This window comes from Nerophis ophidion, linkage group LG11 (assembly GCF_033978795.1).
Source record: "Nerophis ophidion isolate RoL-2023_Sa linkage group LG11, RoL_Noph_v1.0, whole genome shotgun sequence".
Classification (NCBI taxonomy): domain Eukaryota; kingdom Metazoa; phylum Chordata; class Actinopteri; order Syngnathiformes; family Syngnathidae; genus Nerophis; species Nerophis ophidion.
In genome coordinates, this window is record NC_084621.1 from 25,916,223 (window position 1) to 25,941,371 (window position 25,149).

Genomic DNA, 25,149 nt, shown 5'->3' on the forward strand with positions numbered 1-25,149 from the left:
GCCCTGAAACCGGATTGAAAGGTTTCACATAGATTGTTAGACGCTAAGTGTTCATTTAACTGCTCCGCAACAATTTTTTCGAGGATTTTTGAAATAAAGGGAAGGTGAGACACCGGTCGGTAGTTTACCATGAGGTCAGGATCGAGGTTAGGTCTTTTAAGAAGAGGATGAATAACCGCTTTTTTGAATGCTAGGGGAACAGTGCCCGAGGAAAGTGATAAGTTTATAATATTTAGCACTGATGGACCTAATAATACAAAGAGCTCCTTGATCAGTTTCCCAGGAAGAGGGTCAAGTAAACATGTTGTTTGTTTTATTCCATTTACACGTTGTAACAATTCCTCTAATGTTATTTCCTCAAAACGAGAGAAACTATTTTGGAGGGCAGTATCCGCCGTATATACCATCGTGTCAGTGTTAATAGAACCCCGTTGTAGCTGGGACGCATTGTCTTTAATCTCCTTTCTAATGACTTCAATTTTCTTACTAAAGAATTGCATAAAGTCATCAGCTGAGTGGGTGGAGCTACTGGAAGGAGTCCCTTGTTGGGTTAGCGATGCTACCGTACTAAACAAAAATTTAGGATCGTTTTTATTACGGTGGATGAGATTTGAGTAATAATTAGCTTTAGCTAAGGTAAGCATGCGTTTATAAGTTATTAAACCATCACTAAATGCTTGATGGTGCACCTCAAGTTTAGTCGTGCGCCATTTGCGTTCCAGCTTTCTACATAATAATTTCTGAGCTCTAGTTTCTTCTGTAAACCACGGGGTGCGCTTTTTTGGAGCCTTTTTTAACTTTAGCGGTGCTTTGTTATCAATGGTTTCGCGCAGGGCGTCGTTAAAGTTGTTAGTGAGGTTATCAATAGAGCCCACATACTTTGGGAATGGTGCCATTACCGAGGGCAGTAGGTCAGCAAGAGTTGTCGTTGTGGCCGTATTAATGTTGCGGCTGCTATAGCAGTTATTATTATTATTAGTTTGACGAACATGCGTCTGAACCTCGAATTTTATAAGGTAATGATCGGACAATACTTTAGTATACGGGAGTATCGTAACTTTGGAAGCGGTGATACCCCTGACAAGCACTAGGTCTATCGTATTACCGTTGCGATGAGTGGGTTCATTTATTATTTGTGTGAGACCACAGCAATCAATTATAGTCTGGAGCGCTACGCACGGTGGGTCCGATGGGGTATTCATATGGATATTAAAGTCCCCCATTATGATTATATTATCGGCGTGTGTCACTAGATCAGCAACGAACTCTGAGAATTCATTGATAAAGTCCGAATAGGGCCCTGGGGGGCGGTAGATAACAGCCAGGTGTAGAGGCAGCGGTGTGGCAGACTTCATAGTAAGCACCTCAAACGATTTATATTTATTATTTATGTTAGGACTAAGGTTAAAGTTTTCGTTGTATATTAGTGCGACCCCCCCACCCCTTTTAAGCGGACGGGCAATATGCGCATGTGTAAAGTTAGGAGGACATGCCTCATTTAGCGCAAAAAAGTCGTTTGGTTTAAGCCAGGTTTCGCTGAGACCGATGACATTAAGATTGTTGTCTCTGATAATATCATTAACTAACAACGTTTTGGGAGACAATGATCTTATGTTTAAAAAACCTATATTATAGGTTGTGGGCTGTTTTATGGAGTTTTTGATCAAATTATCCGTAGTAGCAATATTAATAATGTTGTGTTTATTATGCCCAGTGCATTTAGTATAGTTACGACCATATCTAGGAATTGATACGACAGGAATTTTCCGATTGTTTGATTGTTGTTTTGATAAACTGCACGCATCATGGTTAGCCACCTCAGTAACGGGGATTTTCCGATTGTTTGTTTGTTGCTTTGATAAACTGCACGCATCATGGTTAGCCACCTCAGTAACGGGGATTTTCCGATTGTTTGTTTGTTGCTTTGATAAACTGCACGCATCATGGTTAGCCACCTCAGTAACGGGGATTTTCCGATTGTTTGTTTGTTGCTTTGATAAACTGCACGCATCATAGTTAGCCACCTCAGTAAAATACATGTCCAACTCTGAAACACTCAAAGCAGAAAAAACGTGTTCTAATTTAACTGACTCCTTACCCAGACCAGTAGTCTCGCATCTTTCATTTAAATCCGTCTTCATGATGGAGGGAAGTGGTGTTCTGTGGGGATTAGCCTTCTGCTTTGTTTTTAGCCCCGCTCGACATCCGCGTTTCCGATCACACCGCTGGCGTCTGCTCCGTAGACGGCCCCCGCTGCTACTAGACTCCCCTGCTTCACAGGCCGCTGGATGTAGCCGCCGACGTATTCCCATGCTAGTTAGCAAGTCTAGCACGCAAGCGTCTATCAGTCCAAAACGGCCCGATATGTCCACATCCAGAAGTGTCTGGCGGTCGTACGTGATCACGGAGTGACCACGATGCGAGCCAGCCATAAAGTTTGTGGAATTGTCCGATATTTCTGCCAAATGTTCCATCTTTAGCAGCAGCTCCGCAATGTTGCAGCCCTGACGGGCGCCGCCATCTTGGAATATACAACTCACTGAGTCATAACTGACTGACTCATACAACTCACTAAGTGAAAACTAACTCTACAACTCATGAATTCATAACTGGCTCATACAACTCACCAAGTTATAACTAACTGACTCATGTGACTCATTAAGTTATAACTAACTCATATAATTTGCTAAGTCATAACTAACTGACTCATGTGACTCATTAAGTTATAACTAACTCATATAATTCGCTAAGTCATAACTAACTGACTCATACAACTCACTAAGTTATAGCTAACTGATTCATGTGACTCATTAAGTTATAACTAACTCATATAACTCACCAAGTCATAGCTAACTGACTCATACAACTCACTAAGTCATAACTGACTGACTCATATAACTCACTAAGTCAGAACTAACTTATACAACTCTTGAATTCATAACTGGCTCATACAACTCACTAAGTTATAACTAACTGACTCATATAACTCACTAAGTCATAACTAACTGACTCATACAACTCAGTAAGTCATAACTAACTGACTCATATAACTGCCAACTCGGTGACAGACATGTATGTGCGGCATCAGCAATGTAAACAAACATGAAGGCAGTCCAGGTGCGCTCCATCCATGTGGAGGTATGGGGGTTCAGGGGGGGGGGGGTCGATGGCGGCAGGAGGGCGGGGCTAAGGCGCGAGGAGTTAATCGTGAAGGAAAGGACGGATGGAGGAGGAGAAGGAGAAAAAAGGAGGGGAATGTGTTGGATAAATCCTGATCTGTGCCGTGGGGCATTTCACGGCAGGCGGGTGGGGGGGCCCGAGGCGTGCAGGGGGACGAGGATACGGGGAAACGGGTGGGAGGACGCATTGTGTGGCGTGTCCGCGCCTTTATAGGATTGAGCTCAAGTTTCCTTTGTGCCTCCATTTTGTTGAGGGATTATGTTCTTTGAGAGAGCGCAGCCAGGAGAGTGGAGGCGGTGAGGACGGCCGAGGGAGGACGTCTTTGTTCGCGGCGGTGATGGCGAGCAAGACAGATAGCACTCTCTCTGTGCGTGTCTGTTACATTTAGGTGTGTTTCATGTGTGTGTGTGTGTGTGTGTGTGTGTGTGTGTGTGTGTGTGTGTGTGTGTGTGTGTGTGTGTGTGTGTGTGTGTGTGTGTGTGTGTGTAAAGTCAGCACATGCAAACTACTGGCCTCCCAGGAAGGAAGCGTTAAGTTCTCCTTGTCCAAGTCCGGCGCGTCCATCCTTGTGTTTGGGAATCAAACGTTGATCCTAAGAACTAAAAAGGGGTCTGGTGCGCCAAATCACACACCAAAAAAATAAAAAAATAAACCCACCTGAAACTTCCAGATTCACTCATTAAAAGTCGACGCGTCCTCGGACAAGCCGAGCCGGGCCGCGGTCCGTTTCCGCGGCAACACTCGCATCCTGGCCACCGCGCTCCACTAAGCGTAATTACACGTGACACCAATTACTCTGTTACTTTGTATTAAATTATAATGGAAAATTCCACTGGAGAATCGGAACCTAATTGCATCTTAATTTGCATAATTTTGCATATTAATCACATCTCCGGTGAATAATAAGTTTGGGCAGATTTTTTTAATTTATGCGCAGATGAATTAAAATAAAAAAAACAGAAGCGGGAAAATAATTTGTCAGCGTAGAGTGGAAAAAAACATCAACTATTAAATGCTAATTTCTCTCATTAGCTCAAACTTAAGTCGGAGATGTCGCGGTGAAGAAAAAGTCGAAATGACAAATGTATTTTAATATTAGATGAAATAGCACGACACTCTAAAAAACGACACATTTTTGTACAGCTGATGAATAAAGTAAAAACATATTAGAAAAAAAATTGCAAACTAATAATAAAAACATATTAAATCAATTAGAATTATATGACTTTATAAAGGTTGTCATTATTGTGTGCCTAATAAAGTGTCCGACTACACATTCCACGTCATTTATATTTACTTGGCATTAACTAACAAATACGTCACATTTTCTCGGGGACTAGAACTTAACATTTTTTTTTGTACGTAAGTGATTTGACTTAAGTGTGAAATTGTGAGACTTGTAAATTCAATCTGCACAAAAAAAAAAAAAGAAGAATAAATCAAAAAAATCACACTTTTGTTCATCACGACTTTTTTCTATAACGCACGCGCACGGGCGCACGCACACATGCGTCGTCCTCATGCTTCCGCGGTTTTTATGTTACCATCCATCCATTTCATACCGCTTGTCCCTTTTGGCCATTTATCATAAAATATTGCAATGAATTATCATCAGTTATTATTCATTGGCATCGTGCCGGCAACAGTCTCTTTCAGTGCCAAAACAATGTTGCCTGTAAAGTAAATATAAAACATTATATATATGTTTTCATTTTATTTTTTAAATGTTATTGTTATTGACATCCAGCATCAGACATTCCCACCCACTACATAGTATTTTTAAAACATTAAGACGTTATATATATATATATTTTTAAATTCGACAAAAAATTATATTTTATTTTGAAATACGACACAGATTTTTATTTGTGTTCAGTGGCATTTTTTAAAACGAACACTGTGCTAATAAACAATATAATTGTATACATATTTTGTATATACAGGTAGGTGGAACAATATTGTCTTCCGTCAATATCTATTTAATTTTAACTACACTAAAATATTAAAAAATGATGCACATTATCCATCCTTTTTTTCTTTTTTGTTTTACAGCTTATCCTTTTTATGTCGTTCAGAATATTCTGCAGCGACACGCTGGTGTCACACGAATGAGTAAATATTGCTAATTGTTGACACATGCATTAGTAGCATTCGAACCCGGAATGTTTTTCTCTCTTTTCGCCTTTTTGCACATAATTATTTGGCGCACCTGGCCGCGTGCGTGCGTGTGTTCTAAAGTAAAAAAAAAAAAAGAAAAGAAAAAAAAGTTAAACTTTCCGTGCGTGGTTTTTCCACCATAATGGGTAGTGTAAAATATAGCTAAATGTCTCCCTCTGCTGGACTTGTTGAGTAAAGACACTCATGCGTTAACCAATTAAAAACAATTGTATTTATTATATCTGCGGGCTATAGAGCGTTTTCCGTTCGGGCTCCAGTACTCTGGAATGCCCTCCCGGTAACAGTTCGAGATGCCACCTCAGTAGAAGCATTTAAGTCTCACCTTAAAACTCATTTGTATACTCTAGCCTTTAAATAGACTCCCTTTTTAGACCAGTTGATCTGCTGTTTCTTTTCTTTTTCTTCTATGTCCCACTCTCCCCTGTGGAGGGGGTCCGGTCCGATCCGATGGCCATGTACTGCTTGCCTGTGTATCGGCTGGGGACATCTCTGCGCTGCTGATCCGCCTCCACTTGGGATGGTTTCCTGCTGGCTCCGCTGTGGACGGGACTCTCGCTGCTGTGTTGGATCCGCTTTGGACTGGACTCTCGCGACTGTGTTGGATCCATTGTGGATTGAACTTTCACAGTATCATGTTAGACCCGCTCGACATCCATTGCTTTCCTCCTCTCTAAGGTTCTCATAGTCATTATTGTCACCGACGTCCCACTGGGTCATTATTGTCACCGATGTCCCACTGGGTGTGAGTTTTCCTTGCCCTTATGTGGGCCTACCGAGGATGTCGTGGTGGTTTGTGCAGCCCTTTGAGACACTAGTGATTTAGGGCTATATAAGTAAACATTGATTGATTGATTGATATCAATTATTTTATTCATACAAATCTTTCTAAAAATTGTTTAATTAGGCTAATATATTTGTTTATTGTATTGAGCAACCACTACACTACATTATAAAGTAAAATCATGAAAAACAAAAATACAATATTTATGTTTGTATAGCAACCTAAGCGTAAATTACATTACATTTTGCACTACAGTTAATATATTAAATGTCATTAAAAGCAACAGTTCTCCGATGTCCATCAGTACTTAAAGGCATCAGTGACGTAACCAAACCCAGGAGCATTGTGGGTAAAAAAAATGGTTGACTTGTATAAGACAATTAAGGTGGCTTGTAACTTCCCGCTCGCCGGTCAAACGACGCCGCTTCCCCGCCGTCATGCTGCGGTTCAGCCGCCTCGCAGCCTGCCGGGAGTTGGCGACCGGCTCACCCGGCATCCGCGGCTGGAAGAGCGGCCTTCGTCGACCCATGGCCACGGGAGTGTGCCGGTGGACATTCAGCCGGCACGAAGAGGTCGTCGACGCCCGGAGAAGAGTCATGTTCTGGGGTCAGAATGAGCGAATGTTCTGCTCAAAGCCCGGAGCTGAGGACCCGGGGAGTGAGACCTCCGGCCGGCACTCGGACATCTCGGTGGTCGGCACCCCGGATCCGATCACTTGGATCCGGTGTAAAGTCATCTGCTTCCTGCTTGAACTCTACTTCGACCTGGATGTCAGCTGTGAGGGCTTTGAAAGAGGAGTCAAGCAGGTAAACATTACTACTTGTCTTCATCATGTCATATTATATTATTATTCAATCAATGTTTACTTATATAGCCCTAAATCACTAGTGTCTCAAAAGCAGTGAATACGCTATATTATATTAATAATAATGATAATAATAATGTTATTTTATTCACTTAAATGCACAACACAAAAAGTCTTATTATAATAAGTATGGGCCCTCTGCACTGCCAGCGCCCATTCACTGCTTTTATCTTCATCGTATTGTATTATTATTACAATGATACTATATTATATTATTAATAATAATAATGTTACTATTGTATTCACTGTAATGCTCAATACAAAAAGTCTTATTATAACAATTTTGGGTCTGCTGCAATGCAAGCGCCTATTCACTGCTTTTGTCTTCATCATATTATTTTATTATTACAATGATACGATTTCATAATAATAATGATAATAATAATAATAATAATAATGTTATTTTATTCACATTAATGCAAAATACAAAAAGTTTTATTATAATAATTATGGGCCTGCTGCAATGCCAGCGCCTATTGACTGCTTTTGTATTCATCTCATTATATTATTATTGCAATGATAAGAATTATATTATTAATAATAATAATGTTATCATTGTATACACTTCAATGCACAATACAAAGTCTTAGCATTATTATTGTCTTGGGACGGCGTGGCGCAGTGGAATAGTGGCTGTGCGGTACCCGAAGGTCCCTGGTTCAATCCCCACATAGTATCAACCTCGTCACGTCCGTTGTGTCCTGAGCAAGACACTTCACCCTTGCTCCTGATGGGTGCTGGTTAGCGCCTTGCATGGCACCTCCCTCCATGTGTGTGTGAATGGGTAAATGTGGAAGTAGTGTCAAAGCGCTTTGAGTACCTTGAAGGTAGAAAAGTGCTATACAAGTACAACTCATTTATCATATCATATTATTGTTACAATGATACTATATTATATTATTAATTATAATAATGGTATTATTGTATTTACTTTAATGCACAATACAAAAAGTCTCATTATAATAATTATGGGCCTGCTGCAGTGCCAGCGCCTATTCACTGCTTTTGTCTTCATCGTATTATATTATTTTTACAATGACACTATATTATATCAATAATTATAATAATGATAATGTTATTATTTTATTCACTTTAATGCATAATACAAAAACTCTTATAATAATGATGGGACTGCTGCAATGCCAGCGAGTATTCACTGCTTTTGTCTTCATTATATTATATTATTATACTATTTTATTGATACTATTTTATATTATTAATAATAATAATGTTAGTGTATTCACTTTAATTGCACAATACAAAAAGTGTTATCATTATTATAATAATTATGGGCCTGCTGCAATGCCAGCGCCTATTCACTGCTTTTGTCTTCATTATATTATATTATTATACTATTTTATTGATACTATTTTATATTATTAATAATAATAATGTTAGTTTATTCACTTTAATTGCACAATACAAAAAGTGTTATCATTGTTACAATAATTATGGGCCTGCTGCAATGCCAGCGCCTATTCACTGCTTTTGTCTTCATCATATTCTACAATTATTACAATGATACTATTTTATATTATAAAAAAATTTAATGTTATTATTGTATTCACTTTAATGCACAATACAAAAAGTCCTATTATAATAATTATGGGCCTGCTGCAATGCCAGCAGCCCATAGTATTTTTATCATTATTATAGCGAATAATTAAATGTTTTGGTATTTTATTTGATATACAATGATATTCACAATCACTTTTGTGCTCAGTTAGTTTAGTTCCAATGCAAAAATGCTCATTTGTGAAGATAATTGTCCTCACTTTGTAGATGAATGAAAAGTTTATGATTGTAGTTTGTATTGTTGCACAAATCTATTACACTTGCATATGCTTTAGTAGGGCTGTCAAATTATTGTAATTTTTTAAATCAGATTAATCACAGTTTGGAATTTGGATCAATCACAATTAATCGCGGGTGATTACTTGCTTGCATAATTAAAATGTGCTTAAGAGAAGACTCCCAGTATTTGTACACAAATGCAATTTTATCGTCAGAATGTCATCCAGGAACATTTTTAAACATTTCACTTAAATGCGTGTCATTTATTTGCAAAAGACTTGGTTAGTAATTAAGTAAGTACATTTTATTTGTAAAGCGCTTTTCACAGATAAAATCACAAACCGCTGTACATAACATAGGTGAAATAAAACAACAATTCAATTTAAAACAACAGGGGCAACATCATAAAAAGGATACACAGTGGATTAAAAAGATAGCTAAAAGGTGCATTAACTAAAAGCTTTACTAAAAAGAGAAGTTTTCAAATGTTTGAGTTTGTGTTTGAGTTTGAGTTTATTTCGAACATGCAAGCATACAACATGATAAATCACAATTTCTAGTTTCTCTTTTCAACATGTTCGAAAAGGAGGAGGAAGAAGCAGAGCTTATTTAATCCTACCCCTTTTCTTTACATAACAGTTGCTAAAACTTTTGTTCACTTCCTGTTCTCAATGTATTCACAATGTATACTCCATAAGTAATAAGTAATCACCATACAAATAAATAAATAAATAAATAAATAATTGCTTAAGTAAGTTTTATTCCATACGATGAGATAAGTCAGATTTTTTTGAGAATGAATGTTTGAGTAAAATCAGAATGTTTATCATGGTTCTTCATTTTTGTACTTTGTAAACACTTCCAGTTTGAAGAGTTTCTTGAAGTGGATCATATTAGTACATTGTTTGATTGCTTTGCTTAATCCATTCCATAATTTAATTCCACATACTGATATACTGAAGGTCTTAAGTGTTGTACGTGCATACACATGTTTTAAATTACATTTTTCTCTAAGATTATATTTCTCTTCTTTTGTTGAGAAGAATTGTTGTATATTCTTGGGAAGCAGGTTATAGTTTGCTTTGTGTATAATAATAATGTTTCTTAAAAGTTTCAACACAGTCAAGAGGGACTGATGCAAATTGTTCCAGAGTCTGGCAGCTAAAGCCTGGAATGCCAGGTCTCCACTGGTTTTAAAACAAGTTTTTGGGATCTTTAGTATTATAGCTCGGTTGGTAGAGTGGCCGTGCCAGCAACTTGAGGGTTGCAGGTTCGATTCCTGCTTGTGCCATCCTAGTTACTGCCGTTGTGTCCTTGGGCAAGACACTTTACCCACCTGCTCCCAGTGCCACCCACACTGGTTTAAATCTAACTTAGATATTGGGTGTCACTATGTAAAGCGCTTTGAGTCACTTGAGAAAAGCGCTATATAAATATAATTCACTTCACACTTCACTTAGAAGACCGGAGGCTGCGCCCTGAAGAGTAGGGGCACAGCAAGTCAGTGAAGTACTGAGGGGCCCCACCATGCAACAGGTTCCATATTTATCTGAAGTTCTTTTAGGTGGTATTTTGGTGGTATGCATTGATCTGATCACTGACCATATAGTTGTTAAGTTGAAAGAGCTTGTACGGTCAAAATTAATTGCAATCTAAGTGTATATGATGCGATCATTTTTGACACCCCTAATGTTTTCTTAATATTTGGCAAAAAGTGGCATAATAGAGTACGTACACTGTAATATGGGAGGTACTGGTGTGAAAAGAACACAAGCGTACTGACAGGGGTCTTCAATTAATCCCTGGCACAGGCCCTTTTTTAGGGCAGCCAATGTCATCCCAATCCCCAATTTGATCTACACCAGGCCAACCCGGTCCACAGAGGAAGCCATCGCCACTGCTCTCCACTCAGCTGTGGAACATCTGGACCTCCCGGATACCGTGGTCAGGATGCTGTTCGTCGACCACAGCTCTAGAAGCTACAACTAGTAGCTACTACTAGAAGCTGACCAACTGGTCAAGTATGCTCCTCCACCCCGGCACTCAGCACTGGCTCCCTTCAGTGCTGTGTGTTGAGCTCCCTCCAGTATGTCCTACAGTATATACGTATTACTGTGTTCTAGGGGTGTAACGGTACGTGTATTCGTATTGAACCGTTTTGGTACGGGGATTTCGGTTTGGTTCGGAGGTGTATCGAACAAGTTTCCACACGGACATATTAAGTAGCGTACCGCACGTTGTGTAAACAATGCACACCGAGGCACAACACACGGCATCCTAGCAGCGACCGGGCTACGATAGACTGACCATACGTCCTATTTTCACCGGACATGTCCTCTTTTGCAGGGCTGTCCGGGTGGACTTTCTTAAATGCCTCAAATGTCCGGCATTTTAAGTTAGGGCTGCGACTATTTTCAATGTACGTTCAGGGTTAAGAAGGGGTTAAAAACAAAACAAATTTTGCACGCAGCAGCATTCGTGAGGGAGGGGCAGAGACAGAGCGCGAGAGAGTTATGATAAACGTGCATGCGTCGCCAGGCTCTGCTTTTTATCCATAGATTTATCAGATTTTATTTTTTATTATCTATAGCAGGGGTGCCCACAGCTAATGTTTTAAAAGGCCCACGGCACATTCTAAAAATACTATTAAAATAAACAAAAATATAACAAAAGTGAAATAAAAAAGCTTAAAGGCTAAATGCAATTTATAAAAAGTTGCAATGTTGACTAATAAAACAAAGCTGTTTTTTTTTTCTTTCAAACTGTCATTGCTCAAAACATAATATTGAATCAAAATCAATGTTATTATGAATTATTGACCTATCCAAGGTTCCCATTACTTCACATCAAATATTCCACTAAGAAAAATGTTTTTGCTGGAAGATTTTGCAAATTTGGTAAACAAATAACCAAAAAATTTATATTTTGTTGTTTTCTTACTGTACCGAAAATTAACCGAACCGTGACCACTAAACCGAGGTACGTACTGAACCGAAATGTATGTGTACCGTTACACCCCTACGTGTCCCCATTCATCCCTCAAAAACCATCATCAAGTTCGCAGATAATACCACAGGGCCTGATCACGGGGTTGACGAACCCGTCTACAGAGAGGATATACAGTTGTGGGAGGGCAGTGCACCAAGAACAACCTGAGGCTGAACACCACAAAGACCAAGGGAATAGTCATTGATTTTTGAAAACAGAGAAAAACTTGCTCCACTTGGAGGTGGAGACTGTGACCTCCTTTAAATTCCTGGGAACTTACATGTCAAACCTCGCATGGACTCCCAACATTTTAGTTCCGGTCAAATTGGCACCGCGGAGACTCCACTCCCTTTGTGTGATGCGGGGGAACCAACTTGAGGAGGAACTGTGGATATGTTTTTACCCGGGCCACCATAGAGCCAGAGCTGATGTGTTGTGTAACTGTGTGGTTTGGTGTCTGCTCTGCTGCAGACTGGAAAGCCCTGCAGAGGGCGACCAGGACAGCGGAGAAGATAATCGGACGCCCCCTGCCCACCCCAGAGAACATTACTCGCTCTCGCTGCCTCGGCAAAGCAAACCAAATACTGGCAGACAGCGCTTACCCTTGTCAGCACTCGTTAAGCCCGCTGCCATCAGGGAAGTGATTTCGGTCACACAAGAGCAGGAGAAACAGAGTTAAAAACATTTTTTACCTGTGGACCATGAAGATATTGAATCTATCCCAATGGCTTTCAATGTTTTTCCACTGTTGCACTGCTGTCTGTACTGGTATTTATTTTGCACGTTATTCATTGTTTATATTGTATTTTAGCTGCAAATAACGAGTCGCCACCTGTATTTTCGTCATGTTTGATGACAACAAAGTGTTTTGTTCTATATTATGAACGGTACAATGTACAGTGGAACCTTGATTTACGAACTTAATTATTTCTTGAACGGGGTACATGAATCAAAAAGTTTGCATAATGAAGCAAATTTTTCCTTAAACAATGTTAATATGATTTGTGAGTTCAAGGTGTGGCTAAAGTCCATATCTTAGTGTAGGTTTGTACACAATATAAATAGCATACAGCTCTGTATATCAAATAAACATAACAATGGATGGACTTTTTTTATTAACTAGCTGAACTGTGCTATATGCATTGCTCTGCCAACGTGTGCACACACACAAAAGCCACTATGGTGCCCTCACAAACAATCAGAAATCCCAGAAATCATTAACTTTAACAACCGTATTGCTACAATAATAACAATTTCAAAGAGTAAAGTCAACCTACATTAACATCGGCAGAGAGCTGAGGATATAAGGCAGGAGACAGAAAAATAAATCGGCTCTGGCATCGTTTTCCAGAAAAGTCGGGTAGTATGAAGCCTGTTTCATCAATTCTTCCATACTTGTGAGTGCCTTTAGTCGCAAATAGTCTTTTTTTTTTTTTTTTTTTAACTCCACAGAGATTCCCTCTTTTCTTCACCGGTCTGTTGAGTCTTTGGGTTCATATTAAATCAACAAACTGTAAAAAAGGCAAAAAATCTGGGGAAAAAAGGCGAAACATTTTGAAAAAAAGACACGCTGAAGTGCGGAGTAGTGAGTGACTGGTTCTGTACTGCAATGCTGTAATAAGTGACGTGGAGGGCTCCGCCTCCTCACTAAAATGTTGTGCGCTGTTTTTTAACTTGCAGGAGGAACACAAAATGAATGGATAAAATGTTCGTACACAGATAAATTGTTGGCAAACAGAAGCCTATTTAGACTTAGACAAACTTTATTCATCCACAAGGGAAATTGTTCCACACAGTAGCTCAGTTTCAAAGGATGGAAAGGATAATGCAGGTAATCCATCCATTTTCTACCGCTTATTCCCTTTTTGGGGTCGCGGGGGGCGCTGGCGCCTATCTCAGCTACAATCGGGCGGAAGGCGGGGTACACCCTGGACAAGTCGCCACCTCATCGCAGGTAATATGTAGACTAAATGGTAAATGGGTTATACTTGTATAGCGCTTTTCTACCTTCAAGGTACTCAAAGCGCTTTGACACTATTTCCATATTCACCCATTCACACACACATTCACACACTGATGGTTGGAGCTGCCATGCAAGGCGCTAAGCACGACCCATCAGGAAAAAGGGTGAAGTGTCTTCCTCAAGGACACAACAGACATGACTTTGTTGGCAAAAGCTGGGGATCAAACCAGGAACCCTCAAGTTGCTGGCACGGCCACTCTCTCAACTGTGCCATGCCGCCCCCCATAAATAGACTAAAGATATACCATCGCAGCAATATAAAATATAACATATATGTCATATTTACAGTACATACTATATATATACAGTATATGATATATATTGATATATTATTATACCATATTTTTATATGATAAATACAATATATAACAAATCCCAATTACCATGTACTATTTTACATTACATGTAACAGCTGCAGAAATTTTTTTTTAAAAAGGCCAGCATAAAATAGAGAGTAGATCCAGCCGAAAATAGACATTATAAACAAAGAGAGGTAGCTAACATAAAAAACGTTCAGGTAATAGACATATATCCTCTATTGCTGTGTGGCGGGTGATTACACAGCTGGATGGAGTGCAGAATGAAGGAGTTCTTGAATGGAACACTGTGGGAACGAAGCTGAAGGAGCCTGTTGGCTTATGAGCCCCGCTGTCCCTCAATTGTCTGGTGGAGTAGGTGGGCAGTATTGTCCACGATGCATACTTGCTAACCTTGAGACCTCCGAATTCGGGAGATGGGGGTGGGGGTTGTATATATTATAGCATCCCGGAAGAGTTAGTGCTGCAAGGGGTTCTGGGTATTTGTTCTGTTGTGGTTATGTTGTTACGGTGCGGATGTTCTCCCGAAATGTGTTTGTCATTCTTGTTTGGTGTGGGTTCACAGTGTGGCACATATTTGTAACAGTGTTAAAGTTGTTTATACGGCCACCCTCAGTGTGACCTGTATGGCTGTTGACCAAGTATGCTAGCATTCGCTTGTGTGTGTGTGTGTGTATAAAAGCCGCATATAATATTTGGCCTGGCCGACACGCTGTTTGTATGGCAGTAAAGCGGACGTGACGACAGGTTGTAGAGGACGATAAAGGCGGTGCCTTTAAGGCACGCCCCCGATATTGTTGTCTGGGTGGAAATTGGGAGAAATTCGGGAGAATGGTTGCCCCGGGAGATTTTCGGGAGGGGCACTGAGATTTGTCTCCAACTGCATGCCGATAGTTTGACGAATTTTCAGATCAGTTTGTCAATCCAGGTTAATAGAATAGAATAGATAGTACTTTATTGATCCCTGGGGGAAATTCAGCATCACAGTTTGCTCACAATAGACAATAATAAATAATATATAAAATATATTATATACATAATATATAATACATGAATAGTATAAATATATTCTACATATATTCTACATTTAAGTGCAGTCAAGGAACATATACATTATACAGTCTGATGGCTGTCGGTGTGAAGGACCTCCTGTGTCGTTTCTTGTTGCATTTTGGGATTCTGAGCCTTCCACTGAACGTGCTCATTTTCTCCGCAAGGTCCGGGTGTATTGGGTGGGAGGTGTTTTCCATAATGGCTAGGAGTTTTGCTAGACTTCTCCTCTCTGACACCACCGCCAGAGAATCCCGCTCCACTCCCACCACGTTACTGGCCTTCTCTACCAACTTGTCCAGTCTGTTTGTGTCCCTCACTCTTAGCCAGCTGCCCCAGCAAGCCACGGCGTACAAGAAGGCGCCGACCCCATCGACTCGTAGAACATCTTCAACATCTTTGTACAGATGTTGAAGGATCCTAGCCTCCTGAGGAAGTAGAGGCGGCTCTGTCCCAAGGGTAGGGAACCTATGACTCTAGAGCCAGATGCGGCTCTTTTGATGACTGCATCTGGCTCTCAGATAAATCTTAGCTGACATTGCTTAACATGATAACTAATTAATATTTCTGCTGGTAATCACAGTGTTAAAAATAACGTTAATTTTAATCCAACCCTCCATTTTCTATCGCACCTGTTCAAGTTGTCGCATTAATGGAAATAAGTATTATATTTATTATTGGTTAACTTTTAGAATAACAATGTTATTAAAAATAATAAGATACTTATTATACTCTTAAAATGTTGGTCTTACTTAAAAATGCACGCATTTTGTTGTATTCAGTGTTAAAAAATATTATATGGCTCTCATGGAAATACATTTTGAAATATTTGGCTTTCATGGCTCTCTCTGCCAAAAAGGTTCCCGACCCCTGCTCTACCATGTCCACATCGACCCCCCCTGATGGAAACAGGGGTCGCTGAAATACTCCACCTCCTTCACAGGTCCACAACCAGCTCCTTAGTCTTTGTCAAATTTTGCTGGAGGTGGTTCTTTCCACACCATGTGACAAAGTCCTCCACCAGTGTCCTGTATTCCTCGTCATCACCATCCTCAATACATCCCACTATCGCAGAGTCATCAGAAAACTTCTGAAGGTGGCAGGACTCTGACTGATAGTGGAAATCGGTGGTGTAAATGGTGAAGAGGAAGGGGGAGAGGACTGTGCCCTGCGGGGCCCCGGTGTTGCTGACCAGCCTGTCAGACACAGTCCTGCAGTCGAACGTACTGTGGTCTGTCAGTCAGGTAATATAAAACCCAGGACACCAAGGGGGCCTCCACCTGCATCTTCTCCAACTTCACACCAAGTAGCCCAGGCCGTATAGTATTGAAAGCACTGGAGACGTCAAAAAACATGACCCTCACACTGCTCGCAGGCTTGTCCAGGTGGGCGTGGGCTCGGTTCAGCAGGTAGATGACTGCGTCCTCCACTCCCACTCGGGGCTGGTAGGCGAATTGGAGTGGGTCCTGGTGGGCCTTGACTGTAGGGCAGAGTTGTTCCAGGACCAACCTCTCCACGGTCTTCATGATATGGGAGGTTAGAGCCACCGGCCTGTAGTCCTTCGACGTGCTGGGGCGCGTGCACTTGGGGATGGGGACCACGCATGAGGTTTTCCACAGTGTGGGGACTTTCTGCAGCGTAAGGCTCATGTTGAAGTTAAGTCCCTCTTGCTAGTGCTGCTCCCCCAACAAATCACTGCAAAGTACAGGGCACTGACCACAACAGACTGCAAAAAGATGTATCTATTTGTCTTTGTTTAAAAGTCTGTACACCGAATAGAGGGGTTTGTAATTGAATGTGAATGAGGGTGACAATTGGAAGCACTAACGATGTTCGTGTCCCAGGCGGTGGTCCACGTCTCCGATTTGATGTCCAAAGGCAAATACTTCCAAATGATTGGGCTCGTGTCTGTAGAGGTGAGACAACAACTTTGGACATTTACAGCCCAAAAAGTAATATTTCCACCAGAGTAAATAGAAAATTGCTTTTTTTCTTTCAATGTGTTGTCATTCCAGACAATCAGATACATAGAGAAGAAGTGCCAGCCGCTGTCGGCGCGTCAGAGGCAGAATCTCACCATCTCCATGGAAGATATCCTATTTGTAACTCCAGAAGACGTCTCTGTGGTCTTCGACGCTCATGGTGATTATCGTAGGGTTTGACTGCGATGGCGTCATCCAAAATGTACTCTTTGCCAATTCCGCAGGTAGAAAGTTCTGCAATATCGCCATGAGATGTTGGCACCTGTCCTCGCATGAAGGCCCCGACGACCCCGAAGGCACCAGAATTTTTAAAGTGTCGCCCGGTGAAGATGGCGTTCCACAGAAGAAAATAGCGACTGTCGTCTATGAGTGAGTACTCAACGTCGACATGGGGGGTCTTGGAACATGACTCATAGGCAATGATGGGCAGGAAGAAGCTACATGTAGCTAAGCTACATAGCTTTCCCGTAGCTTAGCTCCTGTTAGACCCATGTAGCGAGGTAGCTTACATCAAAGCTACGTGCTACAAAGAGAGAAAATGAACTGCAAATCCAGGCCAAAATACATATCAAAACAACACTAAATTAACGTGCACTTTTTGTACAGAATGCCACTACAATAGTTTAAAACAAATTAAGTGCACTTTTGTGTATGATGTCACACAAGATATTTCAATAACTGTCAAATAAAAATGAGCTGCGTAATAGGAAATCAAGTAGTGTTCGTCCTTTGCTATGTGGTAGGTTACTGCGGACGTTATCTCCTTCTGTTGACTATTTTTTTTCATACTGTGTTGATCTGGAAATAGTTGCTTCGGCATTTTTTGGGTGTGGCCCAGAATGATATGCAGAGTTTCAAGCACTCTTCATTCTCTAGCGCAGGGGTCGGCAGCCTTTACCACTCAAAGAGCCATTTTGACCCGTTTCACAAAATAAAGAAGACAATGGGAGCCGCGACCGTTCTCCCGAATATCTGCTGGTGGTCACCCAGATAACAATAATAAGGGCGTGCTATGAAGGCATTGCCTTAGACGCCTTCTACAACATGTACAAACTGCTCGCCAGTCCAGCAACATGTTGTATGTGGCTTCCGCAGATACACGTACACGACTGCAAGGCATACTGGGTGATACAGGTTACACTGAAGGTTGTGATATAAACAACTTTTAACACTCTTACTAATATGCACCACACTGTGAACCCACACCAAACAAGAATGACAAACACATTTCGGGAGAACATCCTCACAGTAACACAACATAAACACAACACAACAAATACCCAGAATCCTTTGCATCCATGCCTTTTAATGACTATATTATGCACCCCGCTAGCACTCCCGAAATATGTTTGTCATTCTTGTTTGGTGTGGGTTCACAGTGTGCCGCATATTTGTAACAGTGTTAAAGTTGTTTATACGGCCACCCTCAGTGTGACCTGTATGGCTGTTGACCAAGTATACAGTGCATTCACTTGTGTGTGTAAAAAGCCGAAGATATTACGTGATTGGGCCGGCACGCAAAGGCAGTGCGTTTTAAGGTGTCCGATATTATCGGACATCCCTACTTGCAACTTTTAAAAAAAGTGTATTTGTTCTAAAAAAACCCAGTTACATTTATTCCCATCGCATTTATTGAATAATAGAAAACTGCCCGCTAATAAAGGAGCCGGTCTGTAAGGTGGCTCGTTGCAGTCAGCAAAATTTACAATAATTAAGTTAAATGTATTTATTATTATTATTATCGCTTATCAATTGACGTTTACTAAACGATTTTATAATTGTCCAAATCGAAAAATAATTTTTTTTCCCCTATCCAGCACTTCAGGGTGTCCTCATCGTCATCCATCCATTTTCTACCACTTGTCCCTTTTGGGAGCCTATCTCTGCTGCATTCGGGCGGTAGGCGGGGTACACCCTGGACAAGTCTCCACCTCATCACAGTCCTCATCGTCATGTGTACCGATTATGATTGAGATCTGAATTTGTGGAGCCTAATTAGAAATGTTGAAGGTTCTGTGGCACCCCATCAGACCAAAGTTTGGCACCAAGCCACGCCCACATCTTAAGGCGCAGACAAAAGCCCCAATTTATCATCGCCTATCTCTCTAGTATCTGTCATTTTAAAGACGGCTCATTTGGTCCAAGTCCCTAGGATGAGTTCGTTAAATAACAAACCCGGTTTTTGGCCTAAAATTGCCATCTTCCTGTTTTGCTGCTGGGGCCTTACACATGTCGGTTCTATTTTTCAGGTTCCATCGGGAGCTCACGGGTGGCGCGTCTTTGGACTGGACAGTAACCACAGTTTGGCACTGGAACTGGAACCAGAGCCAAGCCGACTGACTGGGCAAGTAGAGGATTTTCAAACTGGACCTAAATCCTCTGGTAGGACTTCGCTCTGGTGCCTCTGAGTCAGTGGTGTCCATTATTGTGCTAATGGCAGGTAACGTGTTGGTTGGTTTGTATGCAAAAGCTAATTTGCCACAGAGGACTTGTTACAGGATTTGTTACATTTTGGCGCTCGTCGGGATACAAACACACAATGGAACTGTCTGATTTTTATAATCGGCCATGGTGCATGTCATTTTTGTGGACGCCGTGGGAATGACAAAAAGTTGGCGTAAAAACACGAAAAGCCAAACAAACACGTTTCTCCTGTCGCTTCTTTTTTGTGGTTTTATGTCACAGGCGAGACCGGCTTTCATTTGGGGGAGGGGCCATCGTGCGTTTGTGTCTGTTTCCAGAAAATGACGCTAGATTTGTCACAAGTCTCTCTTTTGAAAAACAGATGAGTCTTGTTTACTCGCGAGATATAGGGGCAAATTCGCAGATTCTGCAACACTGCTATTTCTTCTTATTCTCTGGCAGACGGGGCGTGTTAAAATGCAATTCTACGATGCCCTCTATGCAGAAGTGGGTTGAGTAGCCAAAAATTGTACTGAAGTAAGTAAGAGCAGGGGCGCGCACATTTTTTTTCTTCAGCTGAGGTCCACAGACTGACATATCAAAGAATGCATATCTGCCTAAGCACAGTACTACAAGGGCTCTAGTCAGGGCAATGCACACCTGGCTTACCGAAACCGACTTCAAACCAACGATGGTGAGAGTACTGTTGGCAGATATGTCGAAAGCTTTTGATGTGGGCTACAGAGCGTTTTCCGTTCGGGCTCCAGTACTCTGGAATGCCCTCCCGGTAACAGTTCGAGATGCTACCTCAGTAGAAGCATTTAAGTCTCACCTTAAAACTCATTTGTATACTCTAGCCTTTAAATAGACCTCATTTTTAGACCAGTTGATCTGCCGCCGCTTTTCTTTTTCTCCTCTGTCCCCCCCTCCCTTATGGAGGGGGTCCGGTCCGATGACCATGGATGAAGTACTGGCTGTCCAGAATCGAGACCCAGGATGGACCGCTCTTCGGGACCAAGGATGGACCGCTCGCCTGTATCGGTTGGGGACATCTCTACGATGCTGATCCGACTCCGCTTGGGATGGTTTCCTGTGGACGGGACTCTCGCTGCTGTCTTGGATCCGCTTTGAACTGAACTCTCGCGGCTGTGTTGGAGCCACTATGGATTGAACTTTCAGAGTATCATGTTAGACCCACTCGACATCCATTGCTTTCGGTCCCCTAGAGAGGGGGGGGGGGGAGTGCCCACATTTGAGGTCCTCTCCAAGGTTTCTCATAGTCATCATTGTCACTGGCGTCCCACTGGGTGTGAATTCTCCTTGCCCACTGGGTGTGAGTTTTCCTTGCCCTTATGTGGGTTCTTCTGAGGATGTCGTAGTCGTAGTGGTTTGTACAGTCCTTTGAGACATTTGTGATTTAGGGCTATATATATTAGCATTGATTGATTGATTGATGTAATTGACCATGGGATCCTAATGCAAAACATATTGGACCTAGGACTGTGTCCATATCTGACAGCCTGTCTCCATAGTTACATCTCAGGAAGGAGACAGAGAGTGGTGGTAAATGGAGCTCATAGCCCCTGGAATAAAGTTACATCTAGGGTGCCCCAAGGGGGTGTTGTTTCCCCACATGTCTTCCTCCTTTACATGGCCACCCGGGATGCTGTTTGAGGACACCCTTGATGTCGGATATGCAGACGACATCGGGCTATCGAGAGCGATCCCCATATCCAGCCTCATGTCAGACACAACCATGTGCCAGGAGGCACAAAGGCTGGACGAATGGGCAGCAAATAAGAAAATGATACTCAACGGGAAGAAGTCGGTAGAACTCCGGATATGTTTGGCCCGAAATCCACCACAGCCTCCTGCACTGATGTTAGGGGACAGGAGGTCCCTGTCGTGGAAACAACAAAGTACCTGGGTTACCACCTCGACCAAAACCTCACTGGAGATGTGCACATCGAGAAGGCAATAAAAACCGCCTCCAAGCGGCTGCACTACCTCACAGTCATGGCAAGACATGGACCACCTGCGGACGACCTTGTTGCGATCTACATCACTCTCATCAGGCCGTGTCTGGAATATAGCTCAGTGCTCTTAGTGGGCTGCTCCAAAAAAACAACAGGCAGAGCTAGAGCGAGTCCAGAAACGTGCCTGTAAAATCATTTGAAGGAGAGCTGGAAACTTCTCACAACCCCTACCATCACTCCAAACCAGGAGAGAGGAGGCTGCAGTGAAGCTGGTCAGGGATATGCATGATGAGCAACACCCTCTGCATGACCTGCTACAGTTGTGATCAAAATTATTCAACCCCCACACAATTTTGTTGTTTTAGCAAGTAGGACATTTATTCCGCATTTTGTTTATAGTCATATCAAATAAAGATGTGTCAAATAGACAAATGCAACTTAAATTGTAACACTGTATTTTACAAAATACCAAAAAAGGACATTTTTCTTAATATCTCATTGACAAAATGATTCAACTCCCTAGTTCCATGCATCTTTAATACTTAGTAGAACACCCTTGGGCAGTAATGACATCCTTCAAACGTGATACATAACCGGACACGAGCTTCTTGCAACGATCTACAGGTTTTTTTAGCCCATTCCTCTTGGACAAAGGCCTCCAGTTCATTCATATTCTTGGGCTTGCGTGCTGCAACTGCCTTCTTCAAGTCCCACCACAGGTTTTCTATTGGATTTAGGTCTGGCGACTGTGAAGGCCACTCCAAAGTCCTCCAGCCCTTCTTCTGCAACCACTCTGATGTTGATTTGGAGGTATGCTTGGGATCGTTGTCCTGTTGGAAGGTCCAACGTCTCCCAAGCCTCAGCTTTGTCACTGACTTCATGACATTTGCAGCTAATATAACCTGGTAGGAAATAAAATTCATAATGCCTTGAACGCGCTGGAGATTCCCGGTACCTGAGGCAGAGAAACCGCCCCAGAGCATGATTGACCCCCCACCATGCTTAACAGTAGGCCAGGTGTTCTTCTCTTTGTAAGATTCATTTTTTGTCCTCCAGTCATAACGTTGATTCATAGGCCCAAAGAGTTCCAGTTTTGTCTCATCACTCCATAGACCAGTTTCCCAAAACCTTTGGGGTTTGTCCAGATGATTTTTGGCATACTTGAGTCTCTTCTTTGTGCCTGGTAGTCAGAAGTGGGGTGCGCCTGGGAGTTCTGAAATGGAGGACTTCATCTTGCAGTGCGCGCCTTATTGTCTGGGACGAAACCTGCGTTCCCCCTCTGCAATGTCCTGTTGTAGTTCCTCAGCTGTTACCCGGGGGTTTTTCACCACTGTACGCTTCACAGCATCCTCTTTCTGCCAAGCCCAGGTAGTGTTTCCACTGTGCCTTTAGCTTTAAACTTGCGAATTATGCTCCCAACTGTGTCTCTTGGAATGTGTAATGTCTTTGCTATTTTCTTATATCCATATCCTTTCTTATGAAGAGAAATTACCTCCTCTCTTGACTTCTTTGACCACTCCCTGGACTTCACCATGTTGCAAATACACCATTGACCATCTACAAGAAGCTGAGCGTCACAGTCTTTTTCAATCAATCAATTTAATTGTTTCTCGTTATGGTTCTAATCACATCTACAGGTGTTTTCAACACCTGATTGAAAATACCTTATTCAAATTCTGTTCTTAAGAGTTATGATCTTCAAGGGGTTGAATAATTTTGTCAATGAGATATTAAGAGAAATGACACTGTTTGGTATGTTACAAAATGTTGTAATTCAAGTTGCATTTGTCTATTTGACACATTTTTATTTGATATGACTATAAACAAAATACGGAATAAATGTCCTACTTGCTAAAACACCAAAATTGTGTGGGTGTTGAATCATTTTGATCATAACTGTACCTCCAACACGAGGCAGCCGCACTGCCAGGACATTGAGGAACCAACATAAGCTGGCTGAACCCGAGCCCAAAACCAAGACAAAGAGACTTAAAAACTCTACCCTCCACACTGCAATTAAGCTGTATAATGACACTATCTAATTAAATAAGTAATACAGTCATATACCAGAATGCTAATAGTTTCCATGCTGCTGCTGCTGCCCTGAAAATGTTTTTTTTAAATATAAAATACTGTCTGTTCTTTTTAATTTTTTATTTTTGTTTGTTTGATATATATTGTAAAGTTCAGCTGTTTTTTCAGTGGGGCCATGGCTCAACTGCAAGCATGAATAAATAAAGTCAAGTCAAGTTGAATGTGGGGGCCATTTTTGTAGTTTTTACCTTCAAAACCAGTACAATATGTGGATTTCTTTCGAACTACTAGAAAATGTAATTTCAGTAGAAATTGCGTATGAATGCCGAAGAGCCAAAAGGGGGTGACATGCTAACAGTTGACATGCTGGCCAGATAGCGTCAAGTAACAAAACTATTAGCAACGTAAGCTAAAAAAGCTAGCATGCTAACAGTATAAATAATTCACCCCTATACAATATCCTACCCTAATACCCTACTGTGCAACATTACCCTTCGAGTGCAATACATCCAACACTGATTGTTATTTATTACTCCGGTACTCTTGTCTTGTTCTGTATATTGTACAGTATTTTGTATAGTGTTTTGTATATTGTACAGGATTGCTTATCATTTTTTTTGGATTGTAGTCCGTTTATTTAAATTCTTAGTTTTATCTGTAATACCTCCTGTGTAATTTATTGTTATCCCATATTTGTTCCCACTACCGCACCTTAAGTTGGAATCCTTAATCTCGTTATATGCAAATATAATGATAATAAAGTCCATTCTATTTTATTCTATTCTAGTACTATGTAAACAATAGCATGCTTACAGGTAGCATTCGTAAAATACCAAAATATATTGCACGGCTCTGTTAACTTGTTAAATTATCTATAAAATTCTATCATGCTCATGTTAGTTTGCTAAACTTAGACTTAGAGACTTAGACTTCCTTTATTGTCATTAAAATTTGAACTTTACAGTCCAGATAACAACACAATTTTGTTGCATTAGCTCGATGTAGTGCAGGATAAAAGTGCAATAATGTGCAGATATGAATAGATTTACTGTACAGATAAACTTATTGTACTTTTGCATATGCATCCACGTTTACGGATGTATGTTATATTGTCTTTATAGTACAGCAAGTTAATCCGTTTTTGGGGGGAATTGAGGTAATTATTATGATGCGTTCAAGAGTCTTATAGCCTGAAGGAAGCTACTACAGAGTCTGCGGAACCTCTTTCCAGAAAAGTCCACAAAGGAATTGTTTTCTTTAAATGCTAACTGTAACATGTGTCGAGAACCAAAATATTTTACTGAGGTGTGTACCTGAAAAATGGGTTGAAAATTCTAGCACGCTAACCATAGCATGCAATGTGTGCTAGAATATGACTGAGGTGTATACCAATTGTTGCGTCCGACCAGTCTTCCTCTCAGGGAATACGAGTCACTGGTCAATCCAAAATTCTTTCAGATGACATCTATGCAGAGTAAGAAGGACCATCAAGACAAAATAGGAATATTATCAAGTTTTACTAAAGCTTTAGGAGACCAGTCCCACAGTCCGCCAATAGCGGTCTGAAAGCCAAACGAA

General features: G+C 41.3%; 1 protein-coding gene across 1 annotated transcript; it reads left to right on the forward strand.

The window, feature by feature from the left end:
* The first annotated feature begins 6,463 nt into the window (after nucleotides 1-6,463).
* On the forward strand, nucleotides 6,464-19,800 carry si:dkey-82o10.4 (uncharacterized protein LOC797793 homolog). The gene is made up of 5 exons (XM_061915466.1): nucleotides 6,464-6,945; nucleotides 17,021-17,092; nucleotides 17,192-17,318; nucleotides 17,383-17,527; nucleotides 19,408-19,800. The coding sequence occupies exons 1-5, from the start codon at nucleotides 6,577-6,579 to the stop codon at nucleotides 19,496-19,498; spliced, it is 804 nt and encodes a 267-aa protein (XP_061771450.1). The 5' UTR covers nucleotides 6,464-6,576; the 3' UTR covers nucleotides 19,499-19,800.
* The last annotated feature ends 5,349 nt before the right edge of the window (nucleotides 19,801-25,149 follow it).